This window comes from Bidens hawaiensis, unplaced genomic scaffold (assembly GCF_021521415.1).
Source record: "Bidens hawaiensis isolate Kalapana, Puna unplaced genomic scaffold, B.hawaiensis_p1.1 tig00017357_1, whole genome shotgun sequence".
Taxonomy (NCBI): Eukaryota; Viridiplantae; Streptophyta; class Magnoliopsida; order Asterales; family Asteraceae; genus Bidens; species Bidens hawaiensis.
In genome coordinates, this window is record NW_027492631.1 from 334,412 (window position 1) to 349,942 (window position 15,531).

The following is a 15,531-nucleotide window of genomic DNA, read 5'->3' on the forward strand; positions in this document are numbered from 1 at the left end:
GGTTGGTTCCGTCTGCCTTCGCGCTCGCGCTCTCTTGACCTTCTGTGTCTGCCTTCGCGCTCGAGCCTTCTCGCGCTGAACCCTTTGAGTTTTTTTTCTGTTTAATCTAGCCGTTTGCTTTTGTGTTGTCTTATCTTTTGAGCTGTTAACCTAATCTGCTTTATGTCTGAAAAGTTACTTTCGGCGCAGCATGCGCACCAACCCCATTGGTTGGCAGATAAAGTGACTGACATAATCTTTTGAGATCTGCTTTTGCCATGCTTGACCAGTACCTTTTTCTGAACCGCCCATGCCTTTTTACTGTTAACCTGTCAGCTTTTTTTCTCTTTTTCCCTGCTGCCATATCTTTTGATATCTTTTGCTTTTGGAATCTTTTGCTTTTTGAGATCTTTTTCCCCTTTTCTAGGGATTGTGTCTCCTAGGGTTTCTCTATAAATAATAATAATATTTTCATAACACTACACACACAAACACTTAATCTCTCCTGTTCTCTTGCTCCTTGCTCTCTCTGCCGCCTCCTCTCTGCCTCCGTCTTCCTCCCTGTTCTGCCCTGCTTTTCCGGTAATATATATATTATATATAATAATTTACTCATTAATTATGCTAACTTATAATCAAGACTTAAAACAGATCATTAAAACAATAATCTTTAATTATAGGTTAACTTGTGCTAGTTTAAAGTTGGTTCTTGCTTTATCTTACACCGCATCGTTTATCAAGTGAGTAATCTCGTACCTAATCCCTTTTTGCTTTTAATGTTTTGGGATGATCATGTGTTCATACAAACTTAGAGTCTTAAACTTGTTTATGAACTTTAGTCGCGCAGTATCCCATGTGTTGAGGACGTTTACTTGGCTGTTTATTTGTATGTGTGTATCATTAACCGCTTTGTTCGGCCTATTCCGAAGTTTTCATGGATCCATTAGATGAACACGGGAGACCTATCGTTTACGGTTTTCTTTGTTTACACTTGCACAGATGTTTTCTCGTTTTTGTGCTCAATTGGGAGCACGGATTGAACTATGAACTATGAGCTATGATCTATTTAGGCTTGATCACAATCTGATTGCACCCTTGTTAAACACCAGACATACACGTGTTGCGCGCAGATTTATTGTTACCTATGTATTGTATTAAACTTGATTTCTCACCAACACGCAAGTGTTTGACGTTTATTTTAACACATGTTCAGGTTTGCAGTAGCTGTTTTGGAGCTTGTGGACACATAGGAAGTTTTCTTTATTTTGGACCTAGATTAAAATGTATCAAGACAAGTTTTTGCTGTTCGAATATTATGATTTATAATATATTGATTTATGATGATTTATGTTATCTTATGTATACCTTGCGCGTGCGCGAATGAATGTATTTATTAAATATTGACACCCAATAGTGTCACGAGTAATGAAACAATATGTGGCGCCCCGATGTATAATCCGCCTTTGGTCGGGGTGTTACAGATTGGTATCAGAGCTCGTTGACTTTAGGATAAGTGGTTAGACGTAACGGCCTAGAATACCTAAGAGTCCCTTCTCGCGCATGAGAGAAATCTCATGTTTGCGCGCTTATTGTTAATTACTCGTTATTTATGAATATGCTCGCGCTTGCGCAGTATATGATTTTATGATTTATTTCGCGATATTTCGACTTTTGCTGAATTTCGATTTTTATTGATTTTTCTTACATATTCGTTTGTTGGGTTTGAAAATCCGAAAAGTCATGGTGATACATGAATAGTTGATTTTCAATTTCCATTTACGATTATGTTCTGAGGTTGGAGACTTGAAAAGTCATGGTGATACATGAATTGTCAACCTCCAATACTCATTTTCTTGTATATTTTATATTGAAGATTGAAAAGTCATGGTGATACATGAATCGTCAATCTCCAATACTCGTTTGCTCGTATATTTTAAATTGGGAATTCGGAAAGTCATGGTGATACATGAATTGTCGATTCTTGATTCGAATTTGTTACCTTTATTAAGTCTGCATTTAGGGTCATTTATTTTACTTTAACTTTTGACAGTAACTGACTCCGTGAAACCAAGCTTTTCGAGGTTATACTTTGCGATAAAACTAAGATATTAACTAAAATTAAAATTTTTATAGAATGCCTCCGCTATCTCGCCGCCATCTCAAGAAGAAAGAAGCCGCGCGCAGACGCTCGCAGCAACGTTCCCAGGAAATGGCCGCCGCGATAGCCCAAGCCTTGAGCCAAAACAATACCTCCAGTTATAACATTAAGTCCTTTAACGCGGGTAACCCTCCAAAGTTCACAGGTCTTGAAGGAGCCACCGTGATGCTCCAGTGGCTTGAGAAAATAGAAAACACTTTCCTCCACACCCAATGCCCCTCAGACAGACGAACCCTATATGCTTCCAGTGTCCTGGAATCTAGAGCGCTTACATGGTGGAATGGAGTAGCTCATGCGCGTGGCGCAGAAGCTGCTTCCAGCATGCTCTGGGAGGAATTTAAGGAAATTCTGACGCGAGAATTCTGCCCTCCCAACGAAGTTAAGCGCCTGGAGGAGGAATTTTGGAATCTTAAGCAGTACAGTGGCGAAGCGCGCGAGTACGCGACGCGCTTCCATGAACTAAGCCTGCTTGTCCCTCACCTTGTTACCCCTTCCCGCCGAGCCATAGAGAAATTCCTTGGGGGTCTCCCCATGGAAATTCAAGATTCTGTATGGGCCAGAAACCCAGTAACCCTCTCTGACGCCATCGAGTTGGCCGCTGTGCTCAGCGACAACCATGTCAGAGCAGGAACCCTGTTCCTGCGGGGAACAGAAAAGACCAAACTCACCAAGACTGCCCCTGAACCAACAGAAACCAAACCTGAGCCCTCAAACCGTAACAACCTCAAGCGCAGGCGCAAGGCCTATGCGCTTACCAACCCACCCATAGTCCAGCAACCCGCATACCAACCTCCAGTTTACGCGCCTAACCCACTGTCAACCTACCCAACACCTCCTGTAATCCACAACTATGCCTTAACCAATCCCGCACTCCCTGCCCCGCCACCTAAGAAACCTTATACAGGAAATCAACCCTTCTGCCCAACCTGTAGACTTCACCACCCACCTCAAGTCCCGTGTCGACAATGTAACCGATGTGGCCGTGTTGGTCACTCTGCTGAGTTCTGTAGAGTCCTTCCCGCCAATCCAATTGCGCCAATACCACCAGTCTACCCGCAGAACCCACAACCAACCTACCAAAACCCACGACCCAGATCGTGCTTTAACTGCGGTGATCCCAGTCATTTCCGGAACGCGTGCCCGAGACTACAAGTGCAAATCACACAAGCGAATCCGGTGAACCAGATTTCAAACCAAGTGACGCGTGAACGAGCTTTTAACATAACCGCGCACCAAGCGCAAGCGAATAATGACGTAGTTAATGGTACATTTTTGCTTAACGGATTTTATGCTTCTGTACTTTTTGATACTGGCGCCGATCGAAGTTTTATCTCTCGCGCCTTCGAGCAGAAGCTTGCGCGACCGCGCAACGATTTAAAAGAAGATTTTTCAGTTGAATTGGCTAACGGTGAAACTGTTTTAATTAACTCTGTGATTAAAGATTGCACGCTTAACCTTAACGAAAACGATTTCCTGATTGACCTCATCCCCATGCCTCTTGGAAGCTTTGATGTTATTATTGGTATGGACTGGCTTTCGAAGAATCGCGCCGAAGTTATTTGCGCCAAGAAGATGATTCGCATACCTCGAGAAAATGGTGATCTTCATATTTACGGCGAGAAACCCTCCAGCGGTCTTAAGCTTATGTCTTGCGCCGAAGCCCGAAGACTCATGCGGAAAAGGTGTATTGCATTCTTAGCCCATGTGGTCAAACCTGCTGAAGAAAAGAAGAAGCTTCGCGATATCCCTGTTGTGCGTGATTTCCCTGAAGTTTTTCCTGATGATCTTCCTGGTATCCCTCCCGCTCGTGAAGTCGAGTTCCGTATTGATCTTGTCCCTGGTGCTTCCCCCGTAGCTAAATCTCCTTACCGTCTTGCACCCGCTGAGATGCAAGAATTGGCAAGCCAACTTCAAGAGTTGACTGCTAAAGGATTCATTCGCCCTAGCTCTTCGCCCTGGGGTGCTCCGGTGTTGTTCGTTAAAAAGAAAGATGGATCGTTTCGCATGTGTATTGATTACCGCGAGTTGAACAAACTCACTATTAAGAACCGGTATCCCTTACCACGTATTGACGACCTCTTTGATCAACTCCAAGGTGCCTCTTGTTTCTCGAAGATTGATCTCCGCTTTGGTTATCACCAGTTGCGCATCCGCGATGAAGATGTTCCGAAGACTGCTTTTCGAACTCGCTATGGCCATTTTGAATTCTTGGTCATGTCCTTCGGTCTAACCAACGCACCCGCCGTTTTCATGGATCTAATGAATCGGGTGTGTAGGCCTTTCTTGGATAAATTCGTGATTGTGTTTATCGATGATGTTCTGGTGTATTCTAAGACCAAGGCCGAGCATGAGCAACATCTCCGATTGGTATTGCAAAAGCTTAGAGCTGAGCAACTCTATGCTAAGCTTTCCAAGTGTGAATTCTGGTCTGATGAAGTACAGTTTCTTGGTCATGTTGTCAACAAGATGGGTATTCATGTCGACCCATCCAAAATTGAAGCAATCAAGAACTGGATTACGCCATCCTCTCCTTCTGAGATCCGTTCCTTTCTGGGCTTAGCTGGTTATTACCGGCGTTTCATTTCGAACTTCTCAAAGATCGCTTTGCCTTTAACAGCTCTAACGCACAAAGGTAAACCGTATATTTGGGGCTCGAAGCAAGAAGAAGCCTTTCTAACGCTCAAGCGTCTGTTGTGTGAAGCTCCTGTTCTTGCGCTACCTGAGGGTAATGATGATTTTGTCGTGTACTGCGATGCCTCCAACCAAGGTCTCGGTTGTGTTCTTATGCAACGAGGCAAGGTTATCGCTTACGCATCAAGGCAACTTAAGGTTCATGAAAAGAATTATACAACTCACGACCTCGAACTTGGTGCAGTTGTTTTTGCCTTGAAGATCTGGAGACACTACCTTTATGGTACTAAGTGTATCCTTTACACTGACCATAAAAGCCTTCAGCATATCTTTGATCAAAAGGAACTCAACATGAGGCAACGCCGATGGAACGAACTCATCAGCGATTACGATTGTGAGATCCGGTATCATCCTGGTAAGGCTAATGTGGTAGCCGATGCGCTCAGCCGAAAACCCTGCCAGCTTAACTGTATTTTGCCGCGCACGCAGCTTCACTTCGCGCCGATCCAAAGCAACCTTGAATCGCGCATTCGTGACGCGCAGCGCGCATCCATCAGTAATGGTAGCCTTCGCGCCGAGTTAGCGTGTGGCGCGGAAGCGCACTTTGTTCCTAATCTGAGTGGAATTCTCTGCTATCTTAATCGCATCTGGATTCCCTGTGGTGAGAATCTTCGCTCTGTCATCCTGTGTGAAGCACACAAATCTCGGTATTCTGTTCATCCCGGCGCTGATAAGATGTACAAGGATTTGCGCCTTTCTTATTGGTGGCCTGGTATGAAAAAGGATATTGCTGTGTTCGTAGCTAAATGCCTGACTTGTTCTAAAGTAAAAGCTGAACACCAACTCCCATCTGGTTTGCTCGAACAACCAGAAATTCCTACGTGGAAATGGGAATGTGTAGCGATGGACTTTATTACCAAGTTACCTTTGACAGCAAGCAAACATGATAGCATTTGGGTAATAGTGGACCGTTTGACTAAGTCTGCTCACTTTCTGCCCATTCGTGAAAACTACCGTGTCGAGCAACTCGCGCAGCTTTATGTCAAGGAAATTGTCTGCCGCCATGGTACTCCTTTGAGCATCATATCCGATCGCGATGGCCGTTTTATATCTCGCTTTTGGAAATCTCTCCAATCTGCGATAGGAACTCGCTTGGACATGAGTACGGCATATCATCCTCAGACTGACGGTCAGTCTGAGCGAACTATTCAAACTCTTGAGGATATGCTCCGATCTAGTGTTCTTGATTTTGGAGGTAATTGGGATTCGCACCTGCCTTTGATCGAGTTCTCTTATAATAACAGCTATCATTCCAGTATCGGTATGGCCCCATTTGAAGCACTTTACGGTCGTAAGTGCCGCTCCCCGATTTGTTGGAGCGAAGTGGGTGAAACTCAAATCACAGGACCCGAACTTGTTCAAGAGACAACCGATAAAATCGCCAAGATCCGTGATCATCTGCTGACTGCCAGAAGCCGACAGAAGAGTTACGCAGATCGTAGGCGGAAGCCTCTCGAATTTCAAGTTGGTGATCTTGTTCTCCTCAAAGTGTCGCCCTGGAAGGGTGTTGTCCGCTTTGGGAAGAAGGGTAAGCTTGCTCCTCGTTATGTTGGTCCATTTAAGATTCTCGCGCGTGTAGGAAAAAGTTGCCTACAGACTTGACCTGCCGCCCGCGCTCAGCAATGTGCATCCAACGTTCCATGTATCCAATCTTAAGAAGTGTTTAGCTGACGAGAACCTTCACATTCCACTTGATGAAGTTCAAGTTGATGAAACTATGCATTTCGTTGAGAAGCCTGTTGAGATTATGGATCGCGAGGTAAAGCAAACCAAGCGCAGTCGTATCCCTATCGTGAAAGTTCGCTGGGAGTCCAAGCGCGGAGCCGAGTTTACATGGGAAATGGAAGATCAAATGAAGATCAAGTACCCGCACCTGTTCTCTGCGCAACCTACTTCGAGATAAATTTCGGGACGAAATTTCTTAAAGTAGGGGAGACTGTGACATCTGCCCCGATCCGACCCGACCCAGGTACCCGTTTCCCTTATCCGATCTCTTTCTTTTATGATTTAATAATTATTTATACTTATATTTTACTTTTAATAATAATAATATATTTTCCTTCCCGCCTCTTTCTCTCTCTTTCTTTCCGCCGTCCCGTCCCTCTTCTCTCTTTCCGCCTTGTTTCCCTCTTTTTCTTCTAACTCTCTGCTTGTCCTTTGTTCCTTCCCGCCTAAGGTTGTCTGCGCAGCTCCACGCGCCAGACCCCTTACAAGGAATCCTGCGTGAAGACCACCTGTTTCAGCGATACGCGAGACGAACTCTTCTCGCAGCGCGCTAAGAATTGTAATTCTTCTCGCAGCGCGCTAAGAACGGTAGTTCTTCCCGCGACGCGCTAAGGATTGTAGTTCTTCTCGCAGCGCGCTAAGAATCGTAGTTCATCCCTCGACGTGCGAAGAATTATAGTTCTTCCCGCGGCGCGCTAGGAATTTTAGTTCCTCCCGCAGCGCGCTAAGAAATGTAGTTCTTCCCGCGACGCGTTAAGGTTGGTTCCGTCTGCCTTCGCGCTCGCGCTCTCTTGACCTTCTGTGTCTGCCTTCGCGCTCGAGCCTTCTCGCGCTGAACCCTTTGAGTTTTTTTTCTGTTTAATCTAGCCGTTTGCTTTTGTGTTGTCTTATCTTTTGAGCTGTTAACCTAATCTGCTTTATGTCTGAAAAGTTACTTTCGGCGCAGCATGCGCACCAACCCCATTGGTTGGCAGATAAAGTGACTGACATAATCTTTTGAGATCTGCTTTTGCCATGCTTGACCAGTACCTTTTTCTGAACCGCCCATGCCTTTTTACTGTTAACCTGTCAGCTTTTTTCTCTTTTTCCCTGCTGCCATATCTTTTGATATCTTTTGCTTTTGGAATCTTTTGCTTTTTGAGATCTTTTTCCCCTTTTCTAGGGATTGTGTCTCCTAGGGTTTCTCTATAAATAATAATAATATTTTCATAACACTACACACACAAACACTTAATCTCTCCTGTTCTCTTGCTCCTTGCTCTCTCTGCCGCCTCCTCTCTGCCTCCGTCTTCCTCCCTGTTCTGCCCTGCTTTTCCGGTAATATATATATTATATATAATAATTTACTCATTAATTATGCTAACTTATAATCAAGACTTAAAACAGATCATTAAAACAATAATCTTTAATTATAGGTTAACTTGTGCTAGTTTAAAGTTGGTTCTTGCTTTATCTTACACCGCATCGTTTATCAAGTGAGTAATCTCGTACCTAATCCCTTTTTGCTTTTAATGTTTTGGGATGATCATGTGTTCATACAAACTTAGAGTCTTAAACTTGTTTATGAACTTTAGTCGCGCAGTATCCCATGTGTTGAGGACGTTTACTTGGCTGTTTATTTGTATGTGTGTATCATTAACCGCTTTGTTCGGCCTATTCCGAAGTTTTCATGGATCCATTAGATGAACACGGGAGACCTATCGTTTACGGTTTTCTTTGTTTACACTTGCACAGATGTTTTCTCGTTTTTGTGCTCAATTGGGAGCACGGATTGAACTATGAACTATGAGCTATGATCTATTTAGGCTTGATCACAATCTGATTGCACCCTTGTTAAACACCAGACATACACGTGTTGCGCGCAGATTTATTGTTACCTATGTATTGTATTAAACTTGATTTCTCACCAACACGCAAGTGTTTGACGTTTATTTTAACACATGTTCAGGTTTGCAGTAGCTGTTTTGGAGCTTGTGGACACATAGGAAGTTTTCTTTATTTTGGACCTAGATTAAAATGTATCAAGACAAGTTTTTGCTGTTCGAATATTATGATTTATAATATATTGATTTATGATGATTTATGTTATCTTATGTATACCTTGCGCGTGCGCGAATGAATGTATTTATTAAATATTGACACCCAATAGTGTCACGAGTAATGAAACAATATGTGGCGCCCCGATGTATAATCCGCCTTTGGTCGGGGTGTTACACATGTAATGCATTTAACCTGCATCGTCGCAGCGCGCGGTGTAGAAATACTTATTCATGTTTATATTATATTGTATCCTTTGATGTAAGCTTTAACTTGAAGCTAATAACTTAAAAAAATGAATTTAAATATATGCTATTGTATTAAAGCGTTATAAATAATTTGTTGCCGTTCAATGCTACTCGGTGGTTCTCTTGGTGTCGACACTGCACTTTTATATAAAAAAAGCATTATTATATAACATTTGAAGGGTAAATAAAGAATATTAAAAATGACTAACCGTTTGAATTACTCCTTTATTGGAAGAGGTTGATTGAACAAAATTGCGCTTCTTTGATTTTAAAGACATTTGTAATATAATATAACTAAGTTATTATATAAAAATGAGGAACACCATAAATGTTGACAGAAAAAAACGTATATAGCGTGCTATTTAGTTTTGCTGTTTAAAAGATTGGGTTTTGCAATTTGAAAAGGGGTAGCGGCGCAGTTTGTTGCCCGCTTGCCTTCTGCTTCAATGTAATTAAAAAAACTTTTAATTATGAAGGATTTTAATACACAAAACGTAACAATTAGAAAAACGGGATAACAGAGAGTATTAAATTAAGTCACAATTGTGGTTTTTTTATTGTATGTTCGTAATATAATTGTAAAAACATAGAAGTTATAAACATTAATCGAAAAACGGAAATAACATTCCTTAGTCTACTTGACATGAAGAATAACGGTTAACTTCAAACGGCATAAAGTATTATAAAATCATTAATGTAAAAGTGTCTAACCCACCAACATTATGTGTTGAATATATATGACCAAAATGTGTAAAGTTAAATAGTATTTAACTTTACATATGTAAATTAGGAGTTACTATTTTATTTAATATCATAATCATTAGCATTAATATATGAATTGAATTGTTACTTTTGAATAATATTATTTATTTTTGAATTATTTAATTACCAATAAAACTTGAGAAACCTTAGTACGTATGAAAACTATAGTAATAAACCAATAGGAATTAGCCCAAATGAATTTTTTTAATAGAATATATAGATGTGTACACCCATAAATTTATTATATACCTTTTATTTTATATTATCACATGGGTTTTTAATGTAAATTAAATTACTTATAAATTTTCTAAAAAAAAATTCCTCAAACTTTTCAATTTACCAAGTTACCAATCAAATCAAAAGATTGTACATTTGATCAAACCGTTATGAAAATGTCGATCTCAAGTTTTTATTGTTGGAAGCCGTATTTTTTTCAGATTATATCACGTCACGTGTCACATAAATCGTTGACAACTATATTTGTTGTCAGACGCCATAATTATCTTTTGAGGTCCAACAACGTTAATTGTGTATCGACAATAATACTTGTGAAATCTGACGGTATTATCTATAAAATCCAAAGGTATTACATGCTATATCCGATGAAATTTCCAACAATGTTTAGTGAGATATGGCAGAATTTTAGATTTTAATGAAAACTGACTGTATTTGATTAGATACGATGTCACGATGAAAATAACTGGTTTAAAAAACCATCGTTTATCATATTTAAACCGTTAGATCCGACGGATTTAGAATAGAAACTTCAAAAACTTCATAGTTTGGCAATGCCTTTTGAGTGTAATGGCATTTAGGGTATGTCTTTTTGCCCTTTTTAAATTTAAACCGTGTAAAGAAAACTTATTGGACGGAAGGAAAAAGTGCAAAAGAATTTTATATTTAGTGTGACCACCGTCTATATTTTCGCATATTCAAATTCTTCATTCAATATTCCATATATTTCAGGTGGCCATTTGAGATTTTCAGTCAAACTTTATACGTTCCATTCATATTTGCCTATAAATATCCAACACCATTCGCCATCTTTCGACATTATCAAACAACATATTCATTCCCATACTAAATATTAATCTACCTAGCTATCTTACTAGCTTACAACAGATCAATGGAGAATATTATTCAAGCTCTTATCTTTGCAATGGCTGCATGTTTTTCGTTTATGTTATGGAGGGTCTTGTATTCTTGTTGGGTTTTGCCCATTAGAGCTTACAGAAAGCTCGCCAGTAATGGCTTTTCGGGTCCACCTCCCAGCTTCCCGCTAGGTAACATCGTCGAGATGAAGAAGACGATGAAGATCAGATCGTGTTCATCGTCTTCCACTGTGTCGAATGATATTCATTCCAGTGTTTTCCCATTTTTCTCTCAATGGCAAAAATCATATGGTAATTAATCTTTGATTATTATTATAAGTTTAAAATTCTTTTGTCGAAATTTTGATTAAATTTATTATACACAATGTAATTAGTTGAAGTTAAAGGTGGCGTTTTGTATGTAATCACTACCTTGTCAATTTTAATTAACAACAATTTCAAATTATAATTTTATCAATACAATTTACACGTTAAGCGCGCACACTCAAGAGTTTAACTGAATTAGGGTTTATCGTTCTTGATTTTGCAGGGAAGGTGTTTATGTACTGGTTAGGAACCAAGCCTTTTTTGTACATTGCTGATCCGGAGTTCTTGAAGACGATTTCGTCTGGGGTTATGGGGAAAAGCTGGGGAAAACCAAACGTATTCAAGAACGATAGGAAACCCATGTTTGGTGATGGTTTAGTAATGGTTGAAGGTGATGATTGGGTTCGCCATCGTCATGTTATCACTCCTGCATTCTCCCCTTCTAACCTAAAGGTGCAGTATGATATCTTGCTTTCACTGGTTTCCTGCGTAATCTTTTGAATGTTTGTGATTTAACTGATCTTGTTAGTTAGCAGATATTGGTAAATTACGTCCAATGAGTTTTTTAGATAATGGGTTTTCATGTTTACCAGAAAAAAATAATTAATAGGGTTACATAGATTTTAGTACTTGTTATTACTATCTCTAATAATCATACTAATATTATTGCACATGTTTAATTAGCAGGCAATGTCAAGCATGATGGTGGAGACAACAAGAAGCATGCTTGACCGATGGGCGGATTTAATCAACAACGGGAAACCAGAGATCGAAATAGAACGAGAAATCATAAGCACGGCAGGCGAAATTATCGCGAAAACAAGCTTTGGAATGAATTACGAAAACGGTAGAACTGTTTTCAAGAAACTAAGAGCAATGCAAGAGACACTATTCAAGTCCAGCCGTTATGTAGGCGTACCTTTCGGCAAGTACATGTGTTTGGGGCAAAATCTCGAAGCCGAAAGACTTGGGAAAGAGATAGATGCCCTACTTATGTCGATCATCGTTGATCGAAAGAGATCGATGGCTGAAAATGGTGGTGTACAAGAACAGCAAAATCTTTTAGGGGTTTTGTTGGCAGAAAACCATGTGGATGGAAAGAAAGGGAGGAAATTGAGTACAAGGGAGCTTGTGGATGAATGTAAAACATTCTTTTTTGGTGGGCATGAGACCACAGCTTTGGCAATCACTTGGAGCTTATTACTATTAGCAGAACACCCCATGTGGCAAGATGAGCTTAGAGAAGAAATCATCCAAGTGATTGGAGATGGTGACATTGATGCAACCACAGTTGCTCGTCTAAAGAAGGTAACATGTTTTATTCACTTATTAGTTGGTACATAGTAACATGCTAGGGCTTCTTGTTTGTTTTTGTTATGTTTTTTTTAACCATCGTTTGGATCACTGACAGACCACTGACCCACCCGATTATTTTTGTTATCTATAAATATATTTTAAGCTATCTATACTGCAATCATAAATACTAAGAATATTTCTAAATAATAATAAATCTCTCTTTGTTGATTAACAAGAATCTTAAGACACTTAAGAAACATCCTCGTTGATAATCATTATTAGAAATTAGTTTGTTCCATTTGTTTTCTTTATTGTATTATTGTTAGGCTAGATGTTAGGTTTGATAAAATCACCTGTGGATAGTGATAAGTACAACATGAATATTAAATATTTTGCTATATATGGTATAATTACGATAAAATCTTGCCAAACAAAGGAATTCAATTGAATAATATCAAGTGTCCATTTAAAACAAGTCGCGTTAATAGATATATCATGTTAGTTAAGTTATAGATCACGTTAAGTAAGCAAACAGAATCTTATCATAACATTTTAATTCTTTTTTCTTTTCATGTTACAACTATCAAATGAAGATATTGATTTGTTTTTATCATTATATTTTATGACAACAGATGGGATGGGTGATGAATGAAGTTTTGAGATTATATCCGACGGCGCCAAACGTACAAAGACAAGTACGAGGTGGCATTAGAGTAGACCAAGATTCTGTAATCCCTGATGGCACCAACATATGGATTGATGTGGTCGCAATGCACCATGATCGTGAGTTTTGGGGTGAAGATGTCAATGAATTTAATCCCGGGCGGTTCAAGGATGACTTGTATGGTGGGTGCCAAAACAAAATGGGGTATTTGCCTTTTGGGTTTGGAGGTCGAATGTGTGTGGGTCGAAATTTAAGCGCAATGGAGTACAAAATTGTTTTGAGCTTAATCCTAACTAGGTTTTCGTTTTCCTTATCACCAAATTACACCCATTTACCCGCGGTTATGCTTTCCCTTCGGCCTATGCAAGGTTTACCCCTGATTATGAAACCGTTGTAGGTTTATACATGTACTTACTGATAACCAGAGAGGTTTTTTATTATTATAGTTCTTACTATGGATATGAGTACATGTAACTTTATCATCCGCCCATATGTTGTTAGGTCAATAAAACAGGTCATATGGTAGTGTTTGTACAAGGAAGCAACTGAATTCCATGTATAATGTTTGTTTCTTATTTCTTTAACTTATACTATTTGAATACAAAAGCATTCACAATAAGTCCTTATTAAGATTGGCTTTTCTTATTTTTACCGAACACTTTTTACTTACTGTATGGCTTCTGGTTTTGACAATTTTTTTGGTGGCCGGTTTTGGACAACAACGCCTAAATTTGGATAACGGTGAGGCCATTTAAATATTTATGTGTGTCTGTAGAGAGAGAGATGAGTGGTTAAAATGAAAACAAGAGGTGGTTAATATTGACATTCGAGGAATGAAGAAATTTTTGGAAGAGTAAGCCTCAACATTCTTTATTGGATTATGTTAAGTTTGCTTCGTTTTTTGGGTCTTTTTAGTCATAATACTTAATGCAATTAAGTTTGACGGGATTGAGCGGGTAAAAAGATCCCTCATTGTCCGTAATTCTTAATGGTTTAGCCACGAGTTAGCTATTTGTTAGTTGGGAGTGTGACATTTTTATACGTGTGACATATGTTACATTTCTGGGTATATTTTTTTGTTTTCTTATTGTGAATGGTCTTAACACATACACTGTTGAATATCAAGATGGTAATCTGCACCAATCGGACACTTGTACACAAGGGTTTGAACAAATTGCTCGAATCTCTGTTTTTATTAAACTGGAAACCAACTACTACTACTTGAAACAAAGAACTAATGTGTTTATATATAAGCACTCTTACATTTATTCTCCTACTCAAACTCAAACTAGAAATTAGAATATAACTCAAATTTAAAAACAAGATACTGGATAAACAAAACAATTAAAAAAAAATAATCTGATACTGATAATAATTAATTTAATTATTATCTTGATCTCCACCAAGCCGCCCCACGAGATCGTAGCCGAGCCACCCTATATTATCGAGTGTTGTTTACGTTTCACATACACTATATCTAAAAGTGGTAAAGAAGCAAAAATGTCAAGTTTAATGTAAGGAATGCTTTAAGATTTTATTGTCATGTTGCTGGGCTATGAGGTTAAATAGAAAAAGGATTAGCTAGCCCACAAAGTTTAAAACCTTAAGGAAAGCCTAATGTTAGAAACTAATTGCTAAGAAGGGTCCATTTAAAGAAACAAAAAATCACAAAGCTCAAATATGATTTGATAGCTAATACACCACACCATTGCCGTCACGAAACACCATCTCATGTGCCAGAGTCTCAGTGACCACTATCACAATCAAAATAGAAAAATGGAGACGTTGGGCAATGGCCTTAATTTTAACCTTTGAAAAGAAATATTTTTTTACTCTATATAAAAAATCAAACTCAGCAATATATTTTTTAAACACATTTATTCTCCTACTCTTCAACATTCTTTCATAAAAAATTAATAAATAAATAAAAATAGAATATTGTTCAAGCAAATAAAGTTTGGGTCCAAAGAAAGCCATTTAGGCTGAAGGTTCATGTTAGCTAAGGCAACACGAATAAATTTATTTGTAACTTTTAGTGTTTTTTTTTATTTTTATTTTAGTTCTTTTTAACTGATGAAAAGTTGTTTTTTTTTTGTTTAATTTGGTTTTATATTTAATTTAAAAAATATAGATTTGGTTCAACTGGTAAGGTGATCACGCACCTCATATGAAATTTAGATCTAGTGTTCAAGTGATGAAATGACTTATTGGCTAACTATGATTAGTGGGCCTCAAGTGATCACCACATCTTCCACTTTCTTTAGGTAAAAAATAAATTGAATAAGATTTACTCTGCCGACGGATGGTAAAAGTTTTAGAGCATCTCCACCCATAAACCAATTCAAGCATCCACCTTATCGTCATATCATACTTTAAACTTTTCACCTAAAAACTTTACTTTTCCTTCACCCATAAACCAATCTAAACCTCATTAAAATATAATAAATATGTATATATATGTATGTATTATATATATGATTTGTGTGTAATGGTTGTGGTGGTGCCACTACAAACCCACCTCCCAAACGTTTGAGAATGCAAACGAAACCTAAT

The 15,531-nt window shown here is 38.8% G+C and overlaps 1 protein-coding gene across 1 annotated transcript; it reads left to right on the plus strand.

The window, feature by feature from the left end:
- Positions 1 to 10,726: 10,726 nt before the first annotated feature.
- LOC143553745 (cytokinin hydroxylase-like) lies at positions 10,727 to 13,470 on the plus strand. Its single transcript, XM_077043664.1, has 4 exons — positions 10,727 to 11,003; positions 11,242 to 11,471; positions 11,706 to 12,326; positions 12,947 to 13,470. The coding sequence occupies exons 1-4, from the start codon at positions 10,727 to 10,729 to the stop codon at positions 13,373 to 13,375; spliced, it is 1,557 nt and encodes a 518-aa protein (XP_076899779.1). The 3' UTR covers positions 13,376 to 13,470.
- The last annotated feature ends 2,061 nt before the right edge of the window (positions 13,471 to 15,531 follow it).

What these genes read in the sequence shown, in the direction of transcription:
- LOC143553745 (XM_077043664.1), top strand. Translation starts at nt 10,727, where the DNA reads ATGGAGAATATTATTCAAGCTCTTATCTTTGCAATGGCTGCATGTTTT. An exon ending in TCTCCCCTTCTAACCTAAAG is followed by an intron (nt 11,472 to 11,705) that starts GTGCAGTATGAT and finishes TTTAATTAGCAG; the next exon opens with GCAATGTCAAGCATGATGGT. An exon ending in CAGTTGCTCGTCTAAAGAAG is followed by an intron (nt 12,327 to 12,946) that starts GTAACATGTTTT and finishes TTATGACAACAG; the next exon opens with ATGGGATGGGTGATGAATGA.